At 43.2% G+C, this 25,086-nt stretch overlaps 1 protein-coding gene across 27 annotated transcripts in view; it reads left to right on the top strand.

Moving 5' to 3' along the window:
- Window positions 1-25,086, top strand: part of RBFOX1 (RNA binding fox-1 homolog 1) — a 2,181,496-nt gene that overhangs the window by 2,027,240 nt on the left and 129,170 nt on the right. For all 27 annotated transcript variants that reach the window (XM_060284028.1, XM_030883902.2, XM_060284024.1 and 24 more), the window contains one exon: window positions 23,359-23,502. In XM_060284028.1, the coding sequence (XP_060140011.1) occupies window positions 23,359-23,502 (144 nt within the window). The remainder of the gene's footprint in view (window positions 1-23,358; window positions 23,503-25,086) is intronic.

Raw genomic sequence — 25,086 nt, 5'->3', positions numbered from 1 at the left:
TACCAGACTCCCCTGTCCATGAAGGTTAATTTGGCGACAAAAATATCTCCTCCCAGGCTAGAGAGATGGCTATTACGATGCCCAGAGGGTGGACTTTATGATCTCAGAGCCCTTGGAATGTTTGCAGTGGCAAAGCGACGTTGTCCCATGGAATGTGTCTTCCATTTTTAATGAGGAGCCTGGAGGCACTGTATAAATAAAACAGCCGAATTATTAAATTATCACTCTACAGGGCATCTTATATTAGTCCTAATTAAATGATGATTTTCATAGTTACAAACAGCGCTCAAAAAAAGGATTCCCATGTTTAATCTCCACCTAACAGAAGTAGGAAGCCTTAGAAATTTCTACAACATGCACGATGCCCCTAGACTCACTGGAGGGCACTGATGGTGAGTTTTCAGACATGGCCCTGCATTTTAAAAATCTCAGTAACCCCAGTGACTGCCCCGTTCACCCAAACTCAGACATCTTCATTCATCCAAACAAGAAATACTTATGGGACTTCTGCTTTCAGCTGTGATGGAGGAATAGGAGCTAGGTTTACATTCACACCTTAAACAACCAGGGAAAAAAAGATCAACATATAAGGAACGATGGATTCACATATTGGACAAGAAACAAAACGGGGAGAAGGAAAATAAATGAGCTGAACCCTACAGAGAGCCCAGCTCACCACATGGAGAGGGCTCCCAAGCCACAGGGCAGGAAGGGGGAACCCAAATAGGGAATATTTAGGGTGCACTTGCTGGGTATCAGCTACTGGATGCTGGGGACACAGTAGCAATTGAGACAGGCAAGGTCTGTACTCTGCTGAGCTTACATAATTTGGAGAAAGACTAAATAAATGGGGGTAATTTCAGCTACATCTGTGGGATTCCTGAGCAGCTGGCAACAGCCAATTGTAAGCTTTTCTTCCCAGCTCTGTGTTCAGTGACATCATGTTGGTAGCTTAAAAGCACCCAGAATGAGAGTATTTTTACCACAGAAGTTGGCAGGGCTTGGGGTTTGGTTTTTGTTGTTGTAGTTTTTTGGGTTTTGGTTTTCTTTGGTTGGGGGTGGGGACGTTGCATACCAACATCCTTTTCAGATAGTGTGGTCAGGGAAGGCTTTGTAAGGGAGTGTCATTTCTGTCAGAACATGAGGATAAAGAGCCAATCATTCATGAGGCGAACCCTAGGAGGAATGTTCCAGCAGAGGAAATTGCATGTGCAAAGGCCCTGTGTCCACATCCTCCAGGCCTCCGTCCACGCTGATATTCAGACAGAAGATTCACCCTTCCCTATAACCTCTTAATGATATTTGCATTCCACTTAACGTATCAGCCATTTGTCCTCCACGTCAGCATAGTAGAAAATATCTTTACATAATCATTATACCTTCATCCTTATATTTTGTTTTCAGAGTGTCTCCTCCATTCTGAGTCTGTATCTTTTTTTTTCCATAGTAGAATATACTACTTATTCCCAGGAATGTTTCTTTATTTCCTTCTCCGTGAGAGTGCTGTTCTGTAGCTCTAGTTTCTTATATAGTCTGTGACATTCTTTTATAGTTAGAGCAGATTTAAAAACGAAAGCAGGAATGTTCCTTTAACATCTAGAGGTGTAGGACTGCAGCATGGGAAGGTGAAAAGACTTTGGAAGACATTTTCCAGAAGCGTTTTCTTGAGCACCGGGGTGTCTTCAAAGAAGTTGCAGAGTTGACCCTGAAGGAATGACCTGAGTGGAGCAATGACCCGAGTCATCAGCAGGTCAATGTCAATTGTTAATGATGCTTTTATGGCAAAATCTGAACTGACCCTCAATTCCATTCTTAGTATGCACAGCAGTGGCAGAGAGGAGAAATCCATAGTTCGTGACCCTGTAAGATTTATGTCTCCAGCATTTCCGAGGCCCCATCCTTCTGTTTTGTTTTGTTTTTTGCATGATCTGTTCACTACTTTCAAATATCCTCTGATATAACCCCTCTGTTCTCTCACTAAGCAAATAAGATCTTCCAGGAGGAACAAGGTCATGCCTTCCTCCCTTCTGCCCTTCTTTCTTTCCTTTCTTTCTTTTGTTTTTGAATCTTCTGACGTCTACAATTTTTAAAGACCAGTACGGGTAGCTTAAAATCTTACAGAACAGTTGGAAATGAATGTTAGGCTTACAGGGCTCTGAGGCAGTGTTAAACACTGGTATACGCTCACAGGGGAAGGAAGACACACGTGGCAAAAGTCACAACTCAGATGAGGATCTCCAAGTGGTCACTGTATTAGGGGGTAGGATGCACAATTCATTCCAGAAGGTACTGTTGGGTGTTGCCCAAATGGAGCTCTGTCGTAAGCCCCAACTGCAAGGGAATTCTTATGGCAGGATGGAGTCAGCTAGAGCAGTCTGCATGTTTGAGCAGTCACAATCTTGATGAACTTATGAGCCGAGAAGGCTGGTTCTGGAGGCCAAGAAGAGCCAAAGTTCCTGGTAAATGGTGACAGCCAACCAGTGGTAGTTCTGTCTGTCAGCCTGGGAGGTCTTCTTGAAGAGTCTAGTTCTGCTGTAAAGCCATCAGTGTATACTAGGCTCTGTCCTAGGCATTGAGGATAAAGAATAGACAGGGCCCATGGCTTAGCTGGGATGATGGACAAAGTGACAGATAGTTTCAGTTGAACATGGTATATTCTAGGAGAATGCTAGGAGCCAGCAAAATAACCTCCCAAGGCATCCCAGGGCCAGTTAGTCATGTACTATGTAGTCATCTTCCAGGCACTATACTAAATGCTTTCCACGCATTCTATTATCCTTACAGCAATCCTGTATCTTATATCCTCTTATATGAAAGTCCATTTTATTGATTAGCAACCTGAGCACAGAGAGATTAGCCAACACACTCATGTTTGCACAGCACATAGTAGAGAAAAAAGATCCGAACTAAGAAAATCAAATTCTTGAGATCAGCCTCTTAGTCATTAGCTATTCTAACATGTAGCTGGAGTAACACAGATTTAGCCCTCTAGATCTCAGTTTCCTCATCAGAAATATGGGTATATTCACGGCATTGCAACTCTAAAGGTGAGCAGCTGACTTTCAATGTCAGTGAATTCAGAAGAGTGACTCAGGCACCTTCAGCCTCCACCCTTTTGAAAACAAACACCCAGCACCTGTAACTTAACAACCCCCAATTTGGACCACTTTTTGGGCTGCTGAGCTCCTGGTTGGTTTCATTTTATTATGCAAAGCCAAATGCATGACATCCAACCTGTAATTTTGGCCACATTATCACCATGTGCTAACCAGGCAAGCTTATTAGCTCAGACAATTAAGAAAATACAAGTTGAAAATACTTGGTTATTAGGGAGAAAGGAATAACATAAATCCAAGAAGTTGCAACAATTAGCACTTGCAGTAATAAAAATCAAGGAGAACACTAAAGAAATAGATATTATGTTTATTATTTAGCATTTACATAGCATTTTGTATTTATTAAATGCCTGATAATTGTTTTTGTCTATTTCTTTTGGTAATAACTCTGATAAAGGACATTTGCTATTCTTGTGGGCTTTAAGGAAGAGCTCACTAAATTACAATTCAAGTAATCCTCCTATCCTCCTGTTCAACTCAGATTTAAGTCGAGAAAGGAAACACCCAGAAATCTGCTAAAATGTAAATTATGTCATCCCTCTTCTTCGTTAAAAGCCCTCTAGTGGCTGCCCTATTTCTCTCAGAGTAAAAGCCCAAATCCCATAAATGCAACTTGATTGGATCCTGCAACAGAAGAAAAGCATAAGTGAAATTTAAATAAAATCTGTAGTTGGTAATAAAATACCAAAGTTAACTTCTTAGTTTGGAGAAATGCACATGGTTAGGTAAGATGCTAACTTTAGGGGAAGCTGGGTGAAGGGTATGTGAGAACTCTCGGTACTATCCTTGCAACACCTCTGAATATAAATTTTTGCCAAAGTTTAGAAAGGTTTCTTTTAAGCCAGAGTTCCTAGAGCAGCCTACGAGGTCTCACATGAGACCCGTGGGCTGCTCTAGGAACCCCATCATTATCTCTCTGACATCATTTCCTGTTCTCTGCCCTTTGATCACCCCACACCAGCCACCAGCCTCACTCTGTCTCGCCCCCACCCCAGGACCTTTGCACTGGCTGTCCCTGTTTCTGGACCTGTCTCGCCTGAGCTATCCCCATGGCTCATTCCTCTTTATCAAATTTTGTCTCAAATGTCACCATCTCAAAAGCCATTTATCAACAATTCCAAACCCTCCCCAGCACCCCCCGGTCTTCATGTTCACTGTTGTCTTGTGGTGCTTATACTTCGAACATTCTCTGCCATGTTCTTATTTATTATTTGATTGCCTGTCACTTTCCTCCTTCACTAAAAGCGGAGCTTCTAGGGAAGAGAGCTTTTTATCTACTTTCCCCACTAAGCAGTTTCAGCACCTGGAATTGTATCTACCGTGTACTTAGTGCTTCCATTGGGAAGGGGGAAATTTCTCTTTATGCTTCCAGGTTCTTTTGGCTGGTCTAATAATTGACCTGACAGAAAAGATATTAATTAACAGGGAGGAAATAAAACAACTTTAATTTTACATGTATGGACTTCTCATAGATATATAGAACCTACGAAGTGACATTTTATAATTTTTAGACAAAGAAACAAAAATTGCTGAGGAATTGACAAAACAAAGAAACTTGGGCTTGGGTACAAATTAGTGGAGAATCCAAGCAGTCTGTTTACACAGCCTTCTCAGCCCTGAATTCCCTCTACCTGGTGGTAAGGATGTCTGTCTACCACCTGGTGCCGGGAGGGTGCCTTTCACGTGGGAGATTTAGTTCCTGCTTTCATAGGAGGGTCATAGTGTTCTTCTTGCACTGGCTGTTTCTCAAGTAGCTTTATTCAAAATTATCAGTATGGCACTCTGGCCTATCTTGGGGTGGCCTGAACCCCAACAGACCTAAATACTAAATTCTAAGCTAAAAGAAGGAAGTAGCACCTGCTTATTGCTTTGATACCTAGGGTATGGTGCTAAGCACTTTAATATGTCATTTTGTAGAATCTTCATGATGTCCTGAAATTTAAGTATTATTACCACCATTTGTGAGGCTTCGAGAAGTCTCAAGCTTTGCCCAAATTCACACAGCTCTTCAGCCAGACCTCAAAGCCAGGATTCAAACCTGATGCTGTATCCAGTCCTGTTTCCTTTACGCTGTTTGCCAAAATGACATACTTTCCTTCCTTTTATTAAAACCATGTTACTTGGAGATTAGAAATAACACAACTCATGGAGTCACTTGTTTGTAGAATTCAAGCCTCTTCCCTGGATGGCAGTACCATCCATGATAAATACATGGATCATATTATTTTTCTCAAAGGTCAAAGGTAACTCTGGAATGTTTTGTGTTTTTCGTAAGTAATCTAGTGTGGAAATTTCACCTTCAGTTTCCCCTTTATGCGCCTGTTTTTTGTTTTCAGCCTCAACAGTCTCTTACAGATGAAGAGCTATATTCCCGAAAAGGCTTCATGACATCAAGGGGAGGGTACAGGCTTAGAAGCTTAAGGCCTTAGTTGTAGGGCCCATTCTACTACTTACTAGTGGAGTGACCTCCTCTTAAGCTTTAGTTTCCTCGTCTATAAAATGGGCATAATTTTAGCACCAATTTCATAGAAGTGCCATGAGGATAAGTGATATAATCAATGTACGGTGGTGTATATGGCCATTAGCATATTAGCATTTGCTCTTATTGTTTGGATATCATTGTTTAAATGAAGAAGTTGAAGTGGACATTAAGGGTTTTTTCCCCAAGAGAAAAATAATCTTAGATTCAGATTACTAAGTTAGTTTAATAGCCATCAGCTATTTCTGTATTTCAAGGGATTTCTCCTAAATGCCTCTGTTAACAACACAATCTCATCAAACACCTGTTCTTCACTGAATAGTTATTAGAAGCCAGGCTTGATGCTACATGCTAATAATAATAATTTTATTGTTTACTATGAGTCTGCAAAACAATTATTAAAAACCCATTTTGCAGATAGGGGAATTGAGGTTTCGTGGAGAACTGATTTGCTGCATGGCACACAGCTGTTCTGGGCCCAGGTCTGGAACCCAGGTAGTTTTGATGCTAGACTCCAGCCCTTCATCAGTACTTGCTTGGCACTGCCTTGTTGCCATGGAGAGTTTTAAAGCAACTGGCAAAATGACCAGAATATAACTCCTGTTATGGAGTGGACAGGCTATTCTAAATCTTTGTCAGCATTTTCTTAAACTGTGGGCCAGAAAACACTTTTATTAGAATTGCCTGGTATGCTTATCACAAACGCATATTACTGGCTCCCACCAGTGATGTGCTGGTAAATGTTTCACAGGCAGCCTGGGGCACTGATGGGAGGGGTTCAGGAGACTGAAACATTTGCAAATTTCCGTGGTATAAATACTCCCACCACAGCTGATGTCAAGCTACTATGCCTTGAACTGTTGGCTCTCACAAATCCACAGGGACAGGCTGCAGCACCCCTCAGCTTCACCTAAACTAACAAAATCAGCAGTGGAAAGGCAGGAATCCTGGAATCTGAATTTCTAAGGAGTTCCCCCAGGTGATCCCAGTACGCGTTCAAATTCCAGAGCCAGTGCCATAAGCCTCTTTCAGAGCATATTTGAAGTAAGTGTATGAAAATAACCTATAATAGGATAAGCATCTGAAAAATGTAGATGGGATTCACATTCCTAACAGATGCTCCTAGGCAGTTAGGCTAAATGAACTCCACTGTTACTCATCTTAAAATTTTTTTCTAAAAATTGAATAAAAATATGCCAGAGTTTTTATTTTATTTTACCATTCAGTGAAGGATGGTTGCTCTATGTGAAGGAGTCGGGGAAAGCTGCAGGGCAGGGCTGAATGGAAGAGGAGGCTTGTAATCTCAAATTCAATATGAAAGATCAAAAGCATCAAATAATCAGTCAGAGGTGAGCCTCCCCATGAGAATGTTGCATCTGCCTTGGAATTCAACCCTGTGATTGTGTTATGATGTATACATTACACATCTCCCTCCCTCCCTCTCCCCCCCCCCCCTCTCTCTCTCTCTCTATATATATATATATATATATATATATGTATGTATGTATATATATCCTCATAGAAGAAACTAGGTGTATCTGAGATCCATAACAAAGTCTTGTTTAACTTCAGTAGAGAAACCATTTGAAGCATCACCTGCCTCCATCCCACCCCACCCCATCAGCCTTAAAAACACACGTCTCTTTTTTAGGTAGAGGAGGGAATTCAGGGAGACAGTGTGCCCCCCAAATCAAGAGCAGTCCAATAGCTGTGTGCAAAACCCTGATACACAAAAGATCCAATCCAGGGCTTAGGATGTGTCCTCTAAACCGTGGTCTTGCTTTCCGAAGGTGGTTCAGGAGGGTAGTTGAAGACTGGATTTCTGTGACTAAAGTTTACTGAGTGCTCACAAAATGCCTTAACGGGACTTCCCTGGTGGCGCAGCGGTTAAGAATCTGCCTGCCAGTGCAGGGTACACGGGTTTGAGCCCTGGTCCAGGAAGATCCCACATGCTGCAGAGCCACTAAGCCAGTGCGCCACAACTACTGAGCCTGTGCTCTAGAGCCTACGAGCCACAACTACTGAGCCCACGTGCCGCAACTGCTGAAGCCGATGTGCCTAGAGCCTGTGCTCTGCAGCAAGAGAAGCCACAGCAACGAGAAGCCCACATACCACAATGAAGAGTAGCCCTCGCTCACCACCAACTAGAGAAAGCCCGCTCGCAGCAACGAAGACCCAACGCGGCCAAAAATAAATAAATAAATGAATGTATAAAACCAAAAAAAAGCCCTTAAGTTGTTGGTAAGTGCTGTGCCTGTATGGTTTTAATCCTCCCCTGTCCTTTGGTTCTTCCCCAGTCACATTGAAGGTAGTCCATGGATATTCTTTGGATGAATGGATTCACGGGAGGTAAGGTATAGAGGGGCAAAGTAACATGTCCAAGGTCGGATAACTGGGAATTGGAGCTCCAGTCCCATTTGGTTTCTTAGTTCAGACGCAAAAACTCACATTGTTGCCTCCCTAGGATATAAAACAGTGGCTGTCAAGATGTTAGGATACCTCTGAGTCACCCGTGAGGATTATTTAAAATGATTCATCTTGAGTCCAGAATTAGGAATGATTCGTCGTGGGGCAGGGCCCAGAAATCTGCATTTTCAACAAGCTTCCCCAGGTCACTTCAGTGTGCTGTGAAGGCTAGGCTTGGAGATAGACTGATGGAGTCCATGCATCACTCTCTACCTCTCCAACTATAGGCAAGCCTGTCCATCTTTCAGATCACAAACCCTGCGTTTTGCTAAGGGTGACCAAGAACAACCCCCCTGCCCCCAACACCCCAGGGACCCCACCCACCCTCCCTGAGTCTCAGACCCTTGAATTTTAAAATTGTTATGTACCAGGAAGCCCACCAAATTCAGTGCCTTCATTTATTCAGGTGCAATAAATTTCATCCCAGAAACCTGACATAGTGAGAAACTGACAAAAGTTGGGCTTGAATCCAAGTGTCCTGAATTGAAGGACCTCCAATGACTAAAAGTCTAGATGCCCCATTGGTTTCCATGTTTTTGTCTGCAGTGTGAGAAAATCTTGCTTTTTCCATAGAGTAACCCAGAAAAATGGAAATCGTTGATCACAGATACACAACACCTTGAAATAGTCGAGGCCCTTTCTGGGGCATAATCCCATTTGTTTCTGTCTGACCCATGAGGGAGTGGGTATTGTCCTTCCTCTTTCACAAATGAAGACATTGAGACTCTGAGAAGGTGAGTGACTTGCCCCAGGTCACACAGCATCTCATCCACCTCCCAAATCTTATCTCTCCAAGCCTCACCCTCTTCTCATTAGAGCCATGAATGACATAATTAGAGGAGAGATGACCCCAGGACCAGCGGATCTTTCTCTTTCTTCATATTGCCTATGGCTGCTTTCATGTGCAACAGAGGCTGAATGGCCCTCAACATCAAGCTATTTACTATATGGACCTTTAAGAAAAAGTTTGCTGTCCATCTAGGTAAAGAGCAAACTAGAAGGGAGATGCAGGCATTTCTGTTTTCATAGTATACTTCTTAGTATTTCTATTTCCTAACATATATTTAGACCCCTCCCCATCTACCAGTGCAGGAGAAATTCGCCTACTGACGAATAGGATTTGGAACTCAGAAGTAACCTGAATTGTGTCCGTTTGAGGAAATCATGTTCTTTATGAGACAAGATTCTTTGACTGTCAGAATGTCTGTGAATAGACAGGTGAATTTTCACAAAGAATGATATCTACACATGTCTCAGTGTACACTGGGGAAACCCCAGTTCTGTCCTAGAACAAAACCCTCGGACTGCTTGTTTCTTTGTTTCAAGCATTTATACAAAGAAAAGTAATTAGTAAGGAAAATCCAGGGATTTTAGCAGAGATCAGTTCTGTCTTAAATTCATCACCAATTTTCTGCAGCCAAACTGTGCTTTCAGCAGTTTCCTTAGGTCTGGAAAATGAGCACCATGTATAGATCTGTCATTTGGTTAAATTAAATCCTGAGTGACATAACACATTAGGAGGAAAAAAATCTTTGAGGATTTAAGGATTCATTACAAAATATCAACATTTCTTCTTTTTAAATTGATGGTTAAGTTGGACTTGATTTCTGAGTGAGACAGTGGATTAAAGACCACCAGGGGGCTCAGCTGGGATGAGGGGAAAGCTGTAGGAGAGTCGCTCCTGGGCAGGGAGGGTGGGGTGTTGCTCTCTCTTTCAGGCTGGATGCTTGCTGGGCTGGGGAAGAAGTCTCATCTTAATGATGCCATCAAAGCAGGAGAAGGTGGCACAGTTCCTGGGAGAACTTGACACGTTCCTTAAATTAGTCGGGCCCAGGATGTCATTAACAGAGACTCGTGCCTGCTTCTTATCTGGGGATTTATAAAGGTGGAGGCTTGCTGGCGTAGTTGGAAACAGCAGGATGGGAAAGAACTGTCACGGAGAATGCGTCAGGGCCCTCCCTGTGCTTCCCCTGGCTCTTGGAAGAGCGTGAAGTTCAGAGGACAGGGCAGGAGTTCTGAGGCTGTCCAGGAAACCCAGTGCTGAAGGCAGGTACCCCCGTTTACAAGGGGAGTCGAGAGCATTGAGTACTGACCTTAAAGACAGGACACTGGGCAGCAGTGGAGGATGATGGGGGTGGCTGATCACTGCCCCAAGTAACCCAAGCGTGCTGACACCTCGGGCTCTGCCACACGCAACAAAGCCACCAGCGGCACACGAGCTCCAGCAGAATGAGAGAGCAGAGTGGGGCACTTGTGCCTCACCACCAGGAAGCATCTTATTTCAATGAATGTCCTCTGCCTCCTCCATCCTCTCTCCCAACCCCCTGCCCGAAACGATAAGACCTAATAGGGGAAGAAGAGTGTCCCAGAGGTGGACCTCCTCACACGGCCTGCCAAGTACTGGAATGGAAGGGGTGGAAAGGCAGGAAACACCCCCTGCTACTGCAGGTCCGTCAGGACAGGTCTGCAGCAGTAGGAAGAGAGTGTGCATCTCATGGACTTTCGAACCTTAAAAAGGAACTGGGCTGAGTTTTTAATCACCAGATGGCCAGAAGGCTGTCATGTGGTCTTCAGATATCATTAAGGGATTTGACCCAGGAAATTCTCCCAACCATCCTGCCACTCTGCCTGCTGTGTACTGACTGAGCATCCCGAAGAAGCCCTTAGCTCTCTGAACCTCAGTTCCTTGATCGTAAAATGGGGACAAATAGTAGAATCTTCCTCTCTGAGTCATCAGGCGATGCAGTGAGCTTAACAGAGTGCTAACCATTTAACCAACCTTTATTAAATGCTACCAGCTGTCAGGCACTGTTCTAGGTGTTGACCACCGTAATAATTACAGGCCTGGAAAAGCACTTCCAGGTATTGACTCATTTGGGGTTAGGTGCTAATAATATTCCTATTTTCTAGATGAAGGAAATGAGGCTCAGGGAGGTTAAGTAACTTGCTCAAGGACACACAGCTAGGATGTGGGAGAGATGGAATTCCAACCCAGATAGTTTGGTTTCAGAGCATATAAATGTTGATTGTTAGTAGTAGTAGTAGTTATTTTCAACTCTTTATTCCTGGAAGTAAAATCCAAAAGTTTGAACATGGAGAAATAGAGAAAAAGCACTTTTCATAGTCATATTGTTCTGCTCTCTGAGAGGCAACACCAATCCCCAGTGCTACCTGCTGTATCCCCAGGGACTTAAATAGACTAGATGCTCAATAAATACATTTTGAGTGATTGGATAAGAGAACATCTAGTTTCAATCCCCACGAAACCCCTGTCCCTCTTTAGGACAAAACACCTTTCCTTATTCCTAGGTGTTTGCAGGCTCTACAAACTCTGCTGTGGACTGAATTGGGTCCCCCCCGACCCCCCAAATTCATATGTTCGAACCCTAACCCCCAGTGTGATGGTATTTGGACACAGGGGCTTTGGGAAGTAATTAGGGTTAGATGAGATCATGAGGGTGGGATCCTCATGATCAGATAAGTATCCTTAGAAGAGGAATTGAGAGGTCATTTCCCACCACCCCCCCAACCATGTGGGGACACAGCCAGAAGGTGAGAACGCAGAAGGAGAGCTCTCACTAGAAACCGAACACACTGGCACCTTGATCATGGACTTCCTAGCCTTCAGAAGCATGAGCAGTAAATGTCTGTGGGTTTAGCCACCCAGTCTGTGATATTTTGTTACAGCAGCTGGTGCTGACTCATACAGACACCTTGGCAGGTCATCTCCTTTACAGATGTGTTCAATGCTTGGCCCTTGCATGCTCATCCTATTCTTTCAGAGACTAAAAAAAGTAGCCAAAGAATTTGGAGTCATCCCGTCTCTGTCCTCCAGCACTTCTCCTGTCCGAGGAATTTTATCATTCCGGCAGAGCATTGAATTTATTTGTGTTGAGAGAAATTCTATGTATTTCTTAAATCTATGTCACCTAGCTGTGGAATCAGCCCAGCCGCGTTAAGAAGGAGGCATTAACTCCATCCAAAGCTGTGTGATTAACTTGTTTGCCTACGGAGCTAAAATGAAAAAGCAGGAAGCTGAGTGAATCTGCACAAGCCCCATTTTGAAGTGGGAGTGCGAGAGAACCCAAGATGTGGGTTTTAATTCACATTGCTTACCATGATTATTATTTTTAATGGAAAATCACTTTGCACTATCTTGCTTCGTTTTAAATGGAGAATGTGCAATATTGTCTAATGCAAGGGTAGGAAGTTGATTTAGTATGCATGATTTTCTCCCCTCCCCACTCCTTTCTTTGGTCCTTTGTACACATTCAATATAGTTACATTTTTGCTTAGAACATATATATTTTCCCCCTGAATTTTTCTCAATTGCTTTTTTATCAAGTTTACAAATCAAATCAAATAGGTATATTGCAGAGCTCCGTGATATTATTTTCGGAGCTTATAGTACAATGTATTGAATTATGCCAGTCCATGCTCTGCCCCTGCTCTTCTCTGCAGATTGAGAGAGAGGGACTGTGGATCCTGTAAATTCACTTGGCGCCCGACAGTCCTGGCTAAATCAAGACTGCTATTCAGGCTACAACAAGAGACAGGGCAAGTGTTCGTTACACAAATCAACTCGGTCCCAAGTACATCGCAGTGGGTACTCAACCATCGCTCACATAATATTGTCAACTTAAATAATGCCTTGAAGACACTCAGAAGCTTTTCTCTCTGAGAAATAACTTGACTGGTGGAGGAGGGAGAAGCATCTGGCTATTCAAAAGTACATTTTTTATTTATCACTGTTAAGAGCTTTGTGCGTGGAGGGGAGCAGGCCTGTACAGAGGGAAGATGCTGAGTATTCAGTAGGCTGACTGGGAAGTGGGGCAGGGTTGGGGAGGGGATGGTACTGCCTTAGTGTTGAGTCTTGGGTGTTGGATTTCGATACCTTCCTGGCAGAGTGGGAGATGCTCATGGAGAAAGAAGCCGGACCCAGAGAGGTTTCCTGGAATGAGGCAATAAAGATTTGCTAAGTACCTACTATGTGATGTGGTAAAGGGCTTCAAAAATGCATTTGATATAGTGTTTGTCTTTGGGATGTTAATATTCTATTAAGACAGAGAGGTAAGTAAACTGATTTTTTTTAAAAAAGCTATGGTTAATAAAGGCTGAACAGAGAGGAACACAAGATGTCTAGGCGCTCAGAGGAGGCATCTGACGCAGACTGGTTTTGTCTGCTTTTGGGTTGGTTGGTTGTGATAAGGCCCCGTTCACAGAGCTTATCTCTCTGTTTCCAGCCCAGACCTAAAGCTCAAACAGTTAGAACTTCATTGAATCTTTATTCCTCTGTACGAGTGCCTTGCAGTTGCTTTCTAGGAATTGGCTGTCTTTGGACTTTCCAAAGCATCTTCACCTCGACCTTGAGAGGCCGTGGTGGGGAGGGGGCAAAAGAGTCCAGGATATGAAATTAGATATCCTAGGTTTAATTCTGGCTCTGCCATCTCCTAGCTGTGCGACTTTGGACAGGTCACTTAACCTCTCTGAGCCTCATGGCCTTATGATGATTCGGTGGGATAAGGTATGAAAAACATCTAGAAAGATACCCAACTCACAGTAGGATCTCAGCACAGTTCTGTTTTCAATGCTCTATCTCAGACCCTTTAGCCAGGTCCACACTTAGCTTATAAGTGACCCGTGGGTGGTGGTCTCAGCATCCAATGTCTCAACTCAGGATAGAGGGGAGGTGAATGCCCTTACACAGTAGTGGTCCTTACCCAGGGTCCACGGATGTCAACTTTATCCTTCGGGGTGTTTGTGAACTTCTGAAATTGTATGCAAAGTTCAGGTGTATGTGCGTTTTCCCCCCAGGCAGTAGGTCCATAGCTTTCGTAAAACCCTTAGTGTGTCTGGTAGGTCCATAGCTTTCATAAAATCCTTAGTGTGTCTGGTAGGTCCATAGCTTTCATAAAACCCTAGTGTGTCTAAGAACACAGAAATAAGTTAAGAGACATTTATCTACAGAGTGAAGAGATATATCCCCAGTAACAATAATAATAATGATAATGATAGCAACAAACGTTACAGCTGCCATTGGTAGGACCAACTGCGTGGGGAAGCATACCCCTGTATATGTGGTGCATATTTAATTATTGCAGTACCACATGAGGAAGCTATTATTACCCCAAATTTATTTCATGCTTTAAAAATATTTTTATTTAAAACACAGCCACGGAGAGTTGACTCTCAAATTATCACATTCCTCCTTTGAAGCATCCCATCACCAGTGCCCTAAGAAGACATTTTCTTTCTCTTTCTTTTCCTACTTTCTTCCCTTTTAAACCCATTTCCACTCCCATCCCCCAAGACACCATTGCTCTAAAGCAGTGTTGTCCAATAGGACTTTTTGCAATGATGGAAGTGTTCTGTAGCTATGCTTTTTAAGTAGGGGATGCATTATCTTTCTGTTGCTGCCCTAACAAAGTACCACAGACTCAGTGATTTAAACAACAAAAATGTATTTATCTTACAGGTTGGGGTCAGAAGTCTGGCATGGGTCTCACCAGGCTAAAAGCAAGGTGTCTTCAGGATTACATTGTTTTCTGTAGGCTCTGGATAGGGTCCCTTTCCTTTCATTTCCTGACTCCTGGAGGTCGCCCTCATTCTCCGGCTCATGACCTGCTTCCTCCAACTTCAAAGCCAGTGATGGTGGGTGGAGTCCTTGTCGCTGGCTGTTCTGCTTCCTGCTTCCACTTTTAAGACCCTTGTAGGTACCCTGGGCCCACTAGATAATCCAGCATCATTTCCCTGTTTTAAGGTCAGCTGATTAGCAACGTTAAATCCATCTGTAGCCTTCATTCCCCTTTGTCATATACAGTAACATAGTCACAGGTTCTAGGGATTAGGATATTAACGCTTCTAAGGGGCCCTTACTCTGCCAGCCGTGGGTATCCCTTGAGCCCTTGAAATGTGGATGGTATGACCGCGGAACTGAATCTTTATTTTGATTCAACTGTAATTTAATGCAAACACTGATACTTGATTCAGTGATTTGAATCCATTTAGGTATGTTTTGAGAGTCTTGAATAGTCAACCATCAATCTTTCAAAGCCTAAATACAGCTCAGGCATTTCCAATGAAAAGTTAGTGTCCATATTGAGATGACGAGCTTAAGTACAAATTATACACAAGATTTAGAAGATTGAGTTAAAAAATGTAAAATATCACTTACATTGTTTATGTAATGAAGTCATATTTTTATTCAGGGGGTTAAACAAATATGTTCTTAAAATTAACGTCACGTGTTTCTTTTTACTTTTTTGACAAATGGCTTCTGGAAATTTTTAAATTACATATGTGGCTCCTGTTTTATTTTGTTGGGCAGGCCTGCCCTAAAGTGCTTGATCACCGTCCTTGAATTAGTGCTGTGTTGTGAGCATACGCGGTTTAATTTTTGTCACGTAGGGCAGGAAAAATAGTTTTACTTTTACCCCTCTAGGTTCTTGGCTGAGACCCCCCTACCATGAAAGATTCACAGGAGAAAAAGAAACAGAAGTTTAATAATAATAATGTCATGTACACCTCCTGTGCACGTAGGACAGACCCAGGGAACCTGAGCAATGCCCCCAAATGGTCCAAGCCACCACCTTAAATAATATCTCTAGCTCAAGACAAAAGGAGATGTTGGGAATGGGAGCCAGTCTGGGGGGTTATGAGGAAAAACTCAGTAAACGAGGGCGTGGTTGTGATGCAGATTTCAGTTGCCACCTTCCCATTGCTAAGAGTTTCTAGAGATTTAGTTACCGTCTCTTCCCTGCACCTAGAGGGAGACACCCTTACAAATGGAGAGTTCCTGTATAAATGTAAACGTCTCTTACAAGAAGGGTAACTTCTACTCTGTATTCATAGCTTCTCCTATGCCTGCTGTTTCTCAGAAGTAATCATCCCCCAATAATCCTTGTGCCAAAAAGGCATGTTTGGGAGTGGCATCCTCTGCTTCCCTGCATCAAGTATACTTTGGTACAGTGCCTGTTTATTTATCATCATTGTCTCCCCTCCCCCATACACACACTCCATGCTGTGCTTCCAAATCTCTCCGTTCTCTCTGAATTCAAATTTCTGCTGACAACTTTGCCACATTTTACTTATGCATCCTTGTCATGGTCACCTACGTTACTTCCAGTGACCTGGGACTACAGGCAACTCTTTTATCCCTACTTGCAGCCGAGGAAACTGAGCCTCAGAAGAATTTAAGGAGCTGGACTAGTAAATGATGGAACAGTTTGAACTCAGAGATATCCAGCTGCAAAAGCCCTTGGCCTGTGAGTCTACAACCTGGTCATCCCCAAAATATGGTGCACAGGTGAACTCAGCAGAGCGTATGCGGGCTTAGAGAGAGGAGACGGACCGTGGGGCGGGGCCAGGATCTGAAAGGCGCAGACTTCTGCACAGCCATGCGTATTCTCTTCAGCAGTCATCCCTGGATTGGTCGATATCAAAATCCAATTTCACCAGGATTAGCCTTAGGTTGCTCAGAGCTATTCATTGAATTAGGAAAGATTATAGCAGAGGGAGCCCCACGGTTCTTTATTAAGGTTTTTGCGGAAGCACTAAGTGATCTTCAGGAGATTAAAGTGCTGGTGGTGTTTTCTTAACATTTATAACCTGCGCCAATATCTGGGGAGTTTGTTTATTAGGAAAAATTCTGTGGCACTCATCCTGCCTCCTAACAGGGCCTTCGAACTGGGCCAGAGCAGAAGCTGGCTTTGCTGTTCTAATGAGCTTATTTGGGAACCTCTTGCCAAGAGCTACCTGGACATCCACCTCTTGAGGTTAATGGACATTGCATCCACATAGGGTCCTGCAACCTTTCCTGCGAGGTGAGGATTCTGCAACGCAGAGTCGTCGGCAACTGTGGGCCTGAGAAATAAAGAGCAAAGGCTGATGGTTATTAATCCTTTTCATAGTAAGGATGGTAATGATCCCCTGTTTGTTCATGGGACTTTGAATTCATGACCCCACTCTAAAGGATCCAGGACAGATATACATTTGTTTCTTTATGCACATGCAAACTAAGACCCAGAGACATGAAGTTAGCATTCATGCAGCTCCCTCATGGCAAAACCAGGCCTATTCATTTATGTTACACATATTTACTGAGAATTTACCACCTGTGCTAGGTCAACGGTTTCAATTCATGCAGTTTTGCTCCCCCTGGGACATTTGAACCCCAGAAGATATTTTCAGCTGTCTCAACTCAAGTGGGTGGAGGCCTGGGATGCTACTGACCCTCTTATGGTGCACGGGGTGATCACCACATCAAAGGATTAAACAGCCCCAAGTGGCAACATTCCTGTTATTGAGAAACTCTGTTCTAGGAGGTTAGGGATAAAAAGTGAATAGAAGTTCTACGGTCTCTACTCTCATGGACTGTGCATTCTGGTGGAGAAGACAGACAGAGAGGCTGATGCAGCTGTTTTATTTATTTATTTATAAATGTTTTATTGTAGTTGATCCACAGTGTGTTAATTTCTGCTATACAGTAAAGTGATTCAGTTATACATATATATACATTATTTTTCATATTCTTTTCCATTATGGTTTATCACAGGATATTGAATATAGTTCCCTGTGCTATACAGTGGGACCTTGTTGTTTATCCGTTCTATATATAATAGTTTGCATCTGCTAATCCCAAACTCACACTTCATCCTTCCCCCAACCCCCTTCCCCTTGGCAATCACAAGTCTGTTCTCCATGTCCGTGAGTCTGTTTCTGTTTCACAGATAAGTTCCTTTGTATCATATTTTATATTCCATATATAAGTGATATCATATGGTATTTGTCTTTCTCTTTCTGACTAACTTCACTTAGTATGATAATCTCTATTTCCATCCATGTTGCTGCAGATAGTATTATTTCATTCTTTTTTATGGCTGAGTAGTATTCCATTGTGTGTGTGTATATATATATATATATATATATATATATATATATACACCACATCTTCTTTATGTGTTCATCTATTGATGGACATTTAGGTTGTTTCCATGTCTTGGCTATGGTGAATAGTGCTGCTATGAATATAGATGTGCATGTATTTTTTTGAATTAGAGTTTTGTCTGGGTATATGCCCAGGAGTGGGACTGTTGGATTATATGGTAATTCTATTTTTAGTTTTCTGTGTTGTGGCTGTTTTAGATGATGGGGCCAGGGAAGACTTCTCCGATCAGTGTTATCTGGGCAGAGACCTGACTGGCAAGAGGGGGCAAGCTACACAGGCGTCCGGGGAGAGAAATACCCAGGCAAAGGGACTAACAAACAGGTGCAAAGACTAAGGAGGTGTGTGTTGAGTATGTTGAAGGGAGAGCAAAGAGGCCTGTGAACAAGACAGGGGAGCGGTAGGAAGCAAGGGGGTTAGGGCTGTATCTCCTAGACCAGGGTGAGGGTCTGGATGGGAGGGTTTTGAGATGGATGGTGCCCTGGCCATTCTGCTCACGGCTCTCACATCCTTACTTGTCTCAATTTCCTTCAATCTCTGAGTGAGTGGACCAGTATGAATTTGCTTCGTTTTTATGTTCCACCTTCTGATCTTCCAAATGGGGTTTACGAGGCACATTTCTAATTCAGTTGGTTCCCACTTTAGAGGCAAAATGACTTTCAAAAGAAAAACATCAGACATGGATAAATCAAGAGTTCTTCTTTCAACGATTAATTCCCACTAAGCTTTGACATGCATAAGCCTTGGGGAATGTAATTGCAAACCAGGTAGACACTGCCTTTCAGAAAGACACATTCTAGATGTTTCATTCTTTTAGTAAGTTGTGCAGCTTTTTCACATTATTTTTGTCTTTAGACATTGTGCCCTACGCTTTTGCCATAAGCTTCAGCGGAGTTCTCAGGGATGCTCATCCATCTGTTCAGGGAACCTGCAGGCAGGTCTTCCTCTTGCAAGTGCTGGTGGCCTTTCTGGAGGCTGAAGGAACGCTCCTCAGCCCGGTCGAAGCGTGTCAGTGCATCCAGAAGCAGGTGCAGAAAGGGGGTCTTGGAGCCCCTGCATTTGAAGGGAAGACTCAAGTCTCTTCTCGTTTTAGGGAACTCATCAGAGTGGCCAGTGTGATGGATGAGAGCCTGGGGGCACCTCTAGTAGGGACATTCTCCGTTCTTCTGAACCTGGGTTGAGGCCAACCCTTTTGAGAGCCCCATGCCACCAGAGCTGGTAAAAAGTACAACCACACCTTGATAACCCTTGATAACAATTACTCATTCTCCATGCATTTCTGGTATGTTTGCTTAGCAGGGGTCTTGGTGAGTTGAACGGTGGCCTTCAAAAAATATGTCTATGTTCTGATCTTCGTAAACCTTGGGAATGTGACCTTATTTGGAAAAAAAAAGGTCTTTGCAGATGTAATTAAGTTAAGGATTTCAAGACCAGATCATACTCAATTTAGGGTGAGCTCTAAATCCAATGACTAATGTCCTTGTAAGAAGAAAAAGGCGGAGGGAGATGAGTCTCAGACATGCAGAGGGAAGAAGGCCAAATGAAGACGAGAGATTGGAGCAATGCAGCTCCGCTGAGCCAAGAGGCACCAGCAGCTGGAAGAACAAGGAAGGATTTCCCCTGGAAGCCTCCATCTGGAGCGTGGCCCCAATGGCACCTTTATTGTGCATTTCTGGCCCTTACAACTGGGAGAGAATCAATTTCTGTTGCTTTAAGTCACCAGGGTTTTGGTAATTTCTTAGGAAACTCATAGAGGGATATAAAACACTGAATATGTTCTGAATATGTTTTCTCTGAAAGTTCCCAACAAAAAGGAAACCTCACAGCCTGAAATACTCAAGATGTGGGTCAGTAAGGGTCATTCCTGTAGCTCTGACTCCTAGCGTGACTGAGGCTCTGTCGTAGCTTTTTTTGTTCACCTCCTACTACATTTGATCCTCATCAAAGCCCCATCTTGTGTTACATCACACCACAGAAGCAGGCACGCTCAATCTAAAAGGGTTTTTTTTCTATTTTTCTTTTTCAACCTCTGGATCCTGACATTCCTCCTCTTCCCTTTCCTTTCCATTCCCCTATGATGTCTGAAGTATTTTTGGTTGAGTTTTTCTTCTTCCGTGTTATCTTTGAAATTACTTTTTTTTTTTTTTTTTTGTGGTACGCGGGCCTCTCACTGTTGTGGCCTCTCCCGTTGCGGAGCACAGGCTCCGGACGCGCAGGCCCAGCGGCCATGGCTCACGGGCCCAGCCGCTCCGCGGCATGTGGGATCCTCCCAGAACGGGGCACGAACCCGTGTCCCCTGCATCGGCAGGCGGACTCCCAACCACTGCGCCACCAGGGAAGCCCTGAAATTACTTTTAACACACAGGTATTCCGACACAACCATTTATGAGCATTTGTATATTTGCACACGCTACACAATGATTAATTGAGCGGTGTATGTTTTTATCAAAGGAAACAATGCAAAGATTTCTCCAAAGTCCTGTTTGACTAAAGATGATTAATTTTCATTTTCACATGAGCAGCATAATGCTATTAATCATTTAATATGTTTAATCATAATCTCTGTAATTCCTAATTAGGTTTATTAAGCTGAAATATCCAGCAGATATACACAAATCCAAATCTAAGTTTCCTTCTTGGGAGGAGAAGGAGCTGGTTTTAATTTGCATTTGTACAGCAACTTCTAACAAGAGGGAAAAAGTGGGCTTGAAAGCATGGGGGCTGAGCTGCTGCTTCTGCAAACTTAGAGAAGTCTTTTGTTGGGGTAGTTAAGACCCCTGACCCCTGTGAAAGTGACAGTCTCATGATGCAAAGTCATTTCTATCTATCTCATGGGTATGTCGCCAGACTTCATATTACCAGCAGAGAAAATACAGTCCCTGCTCTGGGTCTCAGTGTTATAATATTGTTCTTCGACTATCACTTGAAGGTGGCAAAGCTGATGGTTCACTCCTTCATTCATTCATTTCTTCATATACTCGTAATGCATTCACCCATTCAATTGGTGAGTCAGCCATCCAGGAAAGAGACATTTATCATTCATCTCCCATGGCTCAGCTTGTGTCTCGCACTGCCCATGTCACACCCCTGCTATGATCCTTAAGTGTCTCCTCCTAGTTTTTAGGATGAAATGTATCCTCTTGGGCTGCATCCAGGGTTCTTCATGGTCCAACCCCTGCCTCCCTCTACAGTGTATTCTCCCGCCCTTCCTTCACACACACGCCCACCAACTAGTGACACAAAGGTCCACATGTATTCCCCCGAATCCAGAACACGATTCACCTCTCTGCATGCTGCCACATGCTTTGTCCTCTGCTGGTACAGTATTGGTCCCCTTTACCTTTTCTCTTAAACATCTCCCAGTGAAAATGTAACCTTCAGAATCGGCACGCCTGTGGTGTGTCCCTGATTTAAGTTTACTCAGCCCCCTGTGATTCATTCTGACCCCTGCTCTCAATAGTCTGTATTACAATTGACTTTTTCTACCTCTTTCACTTCCACTAAACTGGGGACCGCATATGCTTTGGAGGACGAACTTAAGTGTCCAGGGGGTAGTAGTTGCTCAGGAAAGATGTGTTTAATAAGCGTATGAGAACCTTTCCTTCATGTTTCCTGAGAGGCTTTTTGCACGTGTCCTTTGACATTTTTGTAAAAATCACCGCCAGTCTAAAAATTGCCTTACCTCCCATTTATTGACTGTATTGTGTGCCGAGAACTCTACCAAGTCGGCATCATGTGTTACCGTGTTCAGTCGTCACAGAACCTTATAAGGTGTGCACCATTGTTATTGCTCATTTTCCAGATTAGAAAACGATCACCATCCTCTTTATTCAATCCAACAGCGTTGGCAAAATGACCAGGTACATTATCTTCATGACGGGGCCCTTGAAAGTTGAAGAAAGTTAGCTGGTAGGTTTTGAATACCAAAGGAGCTTGGAAGAGCAGTATGGCAACCACCAGAAGGTCTTGACTTCCAGATACAATTTAGGGTGTGTTAGGAAGGAGTTGCCAGTGAAATCTGTCAGTAAATACAAGGGTTGACGAGAAAGTCACTAATTATGCCTATGTTATTTTGGCTTTATATATACATATGTTAGTTGGTAAGATTGTCTTTATTATTTTACACCTAGCTGCCTGCATTGATAGTTTTGTCCCAGGTAAATGCTTCTAAATTGCTTATAAGTAGGTGGGGACAATCCCTTGCTGGTAAATTTGATGGGCTTCTTGCATGGGTTTTCCATCATTGTTTTACGAAGCCAGTTATCTGATGTAGGTGGCATCTACTGCCACCTAGAGGCAGTACATGCTAATTGCAGAGAAAGTATCTAGAAATGAAGCATCTCTGAAATGTTAAAACTCTAGAACTGAGAGTATGGGAATGGCCTATATGATTAACTCAAATGTTAAAGTGGTTTTTCTCCTGGTTCCTGCCTGTATAGGGGTGTCAATGTAATATCATACTATCCAGGCTTTTACTTGGGGGATGGGGTAGAGTGGGAGGCAGAGTAATGAGTTATGCTAATAATGTAACATTGTCTACACCAACTTAGGCCAACAGAACTTGCTAGATATAGATGTTCTATAACTGCATTGTCTGACATGGAAGGCACCAGCCACGTGTGGCTACTGAGCATGCTAAATGTGGCTAGTGCAAGGAAGGCACTGGATTTCCCCATTTTACTTAATCTTAGTCCATTTCACTTTAAAGAGCCATATGGGGTCAACCATAATGAACAGCACAGGCCTGCACAATCAAGAAATGAAAAATGAAAACCGTAAAAAATAAAATTTAAGTCTGGCAGATGGTTACTTGGACTTCAGAACACCAAACAGCCTCTTCAAATGTTTTAGGAGATTTACTAATATTTTTATCTGTATGGCCTCAACAATTATGCAGGCGTATTTTCAGATTTTTGAACAGCCTCGATGAAGGGATACCTTTAATGAGTATTCTCCTTTTCTAGATGAGGTTTTCTCTAATTATCTATTAGAACTCGCTGCACCCCAGTACCAGCGAGCCCCTCCCCTTGCTTTATCCCCATAGTGCTTATCTCCTTCTGCCAGCTCTGTATTTCCTTAATGAGTTTATTGTCTGTCTTCCCCTGTGTGAATTAGGATCCATGACAGTAACGATCTTTGTTGTTTTGCTTGCTGCTGAATCCTGGATCCGTAATGGGCGCTCAGTGGATGTTCAATAAATATTTGTTGGATGAATGAATGAATGACTCAGCAGTTTCTTCCTGTCCTTATTCCTTTGTTCTGGCATTTTCCTACCATTTAGGGGAAGCAAAAGCACACTGGAAAGAACATTCGGGTCCACTCAGAGCCTCTTTGCTTTCCTCTTGTTCTTTTAGCAGACAGATGATGCGGCGCCCACGGATGGTCAGCCCCAGACACAACCTTCCGAAAATACGGAAAACAAGTCCCAGCCCAAGAGGCTGCACGTCTCCAACATCCCCTTCAGGTTCCGGGATCCCGACCTCCGACAAATGTTTGGCGTAAGTACTGCCTTTCTCCTCTGCAGTGCCCGCTCTGGGATCCCCAGAGCCCTTCCCTCCTCATGTAAGTTCTTGGTATTCATAATACGAAGGTGAGGTGTTTACATGGCTGGGGAAAAAAAGGCATTTTAGATCCTAGTCTGTGGGTATCTTGGGGCCAGGATCTCTATGATTTTAGTATGAATTTCTTTGCATATGTTCACCAGCTTTCCACTTGGACCAATGGTACTTCTTCTAATTAGCAATTTGAATGTCAAATGGAAAATGGGCTCCCAGATAACACATGGTTGCAACAAGCCCATTGATGATCCCCCATCGAGTGGCCCGGGACCCCATGTCATGACTAAAATAACCATGATGATCCACCTTGGTTTTTCTTGCTATTGCAGTTGCCACATTATTAGGAAGAGTGACTCATGACGTATTTCTGCAGACCTTACTCTTTCCCAGGTACTGAGCATCTAGATTTCAGAGGAAGTTGAGAATAATTAGTTCTGCATAAAGCTTCACTGAAACAAAACAAAACCACTACAGATTTCTGAGTCTGACATGCATCCTGCAATGTACGTTCTCCCAGAATCAGTGGTGAGGATTCAGAGATTTTGATTGTGATGTCATATGCCACAAATGACAGCCTTGCCCAGGCACCACGGTGGAACACAGAGCAGGGCAGAAGCTACCACCAACCCAGAGAAAAGAAATGATAGGGTTGCTTGCTCATGGGACATTGTGACCCTGATTCTTTTTCTGGACGATATTTGCACCATCCTCCTTGGGAAGGGATGAGTTTGCCATTTCTTTGGACTCAGTGTTCCATCAAAGGACAAAGCTATGACAGGACTTGGATAGTATTCATTTTTGCAAATGCAGTCAGTCTCTTTGTCTATGACAGCCCAGCATTGGTGGGAAATGTCTGTGGATTCAATGAACAAAACTACGTCCTTAACATATGACTTAGAGTAGAGGTTGGTGGCCTAGAGATTCCCCTTCTAAAAGCTTTTTGGATGGATGCAGATATTACAAAAGGAATAAGAAGAGGCTCAACTTTAATGCCTAGCTCTGAGCCAACTAGATCTCCTTCCCCATGTGAAAAGGCGAGCTCTGTGTCATCACTCCACAATGGAGGGGTTAGCATGAACATTTTCTTTAACATGCGTGATGTTTATCAAGTGTGCATCTGACACAAAAACAAAGAAGCGTCCTCATATTTAAGATGCCCAGGCTTGAATCCTGACATTTCAGTGGAAAAGGTCAACTTCTGCTCTTTTATCTCTCTCATTTGGTAATAACCTTGAGTTGAGCCCTCTGACTCTTGCAGAGCAGAGATACCCTCGGGCACTTTCAGGTCAAAGATGACTTTGAAAAGTGCAGAACATTCAAAGTTAAAGCCAAGGTTAAGTGTGTGTAAAGCAGTGAGACCAGGTTTGAATGATCAACAGCCAGAAGAATTAGATCCCTTTTGCCACGTCAGCTTCAGAAGTTGTCTTGTTCTTCAATGTGTCTTAATTCATCAAGTGTCACTGGGATGCTGGCTTTGAATTTGGTCCTCTTAATGGCCATCCTGTGCTCTTTTCTGGTGTCACT

The sequence above is a fragment of the Globicephala melas genome, chromosome 15 (genome assembly GCF_963455315.2).
Source record: "Globicephala melas chromosome 15, mGloMel1.2, whole genome shotgun sequence".
NCBI lineage: Eukaryota > Metazoa > Chordata > Mammalia > Artiodactyla > Delphinidae > Globicephala > Globicephala melas.
The sequence above is the reverse complement of the archived record's forward strand: the minus strand, read 5'-3'. Positions and strand labels throughout refer to the sequence as shown.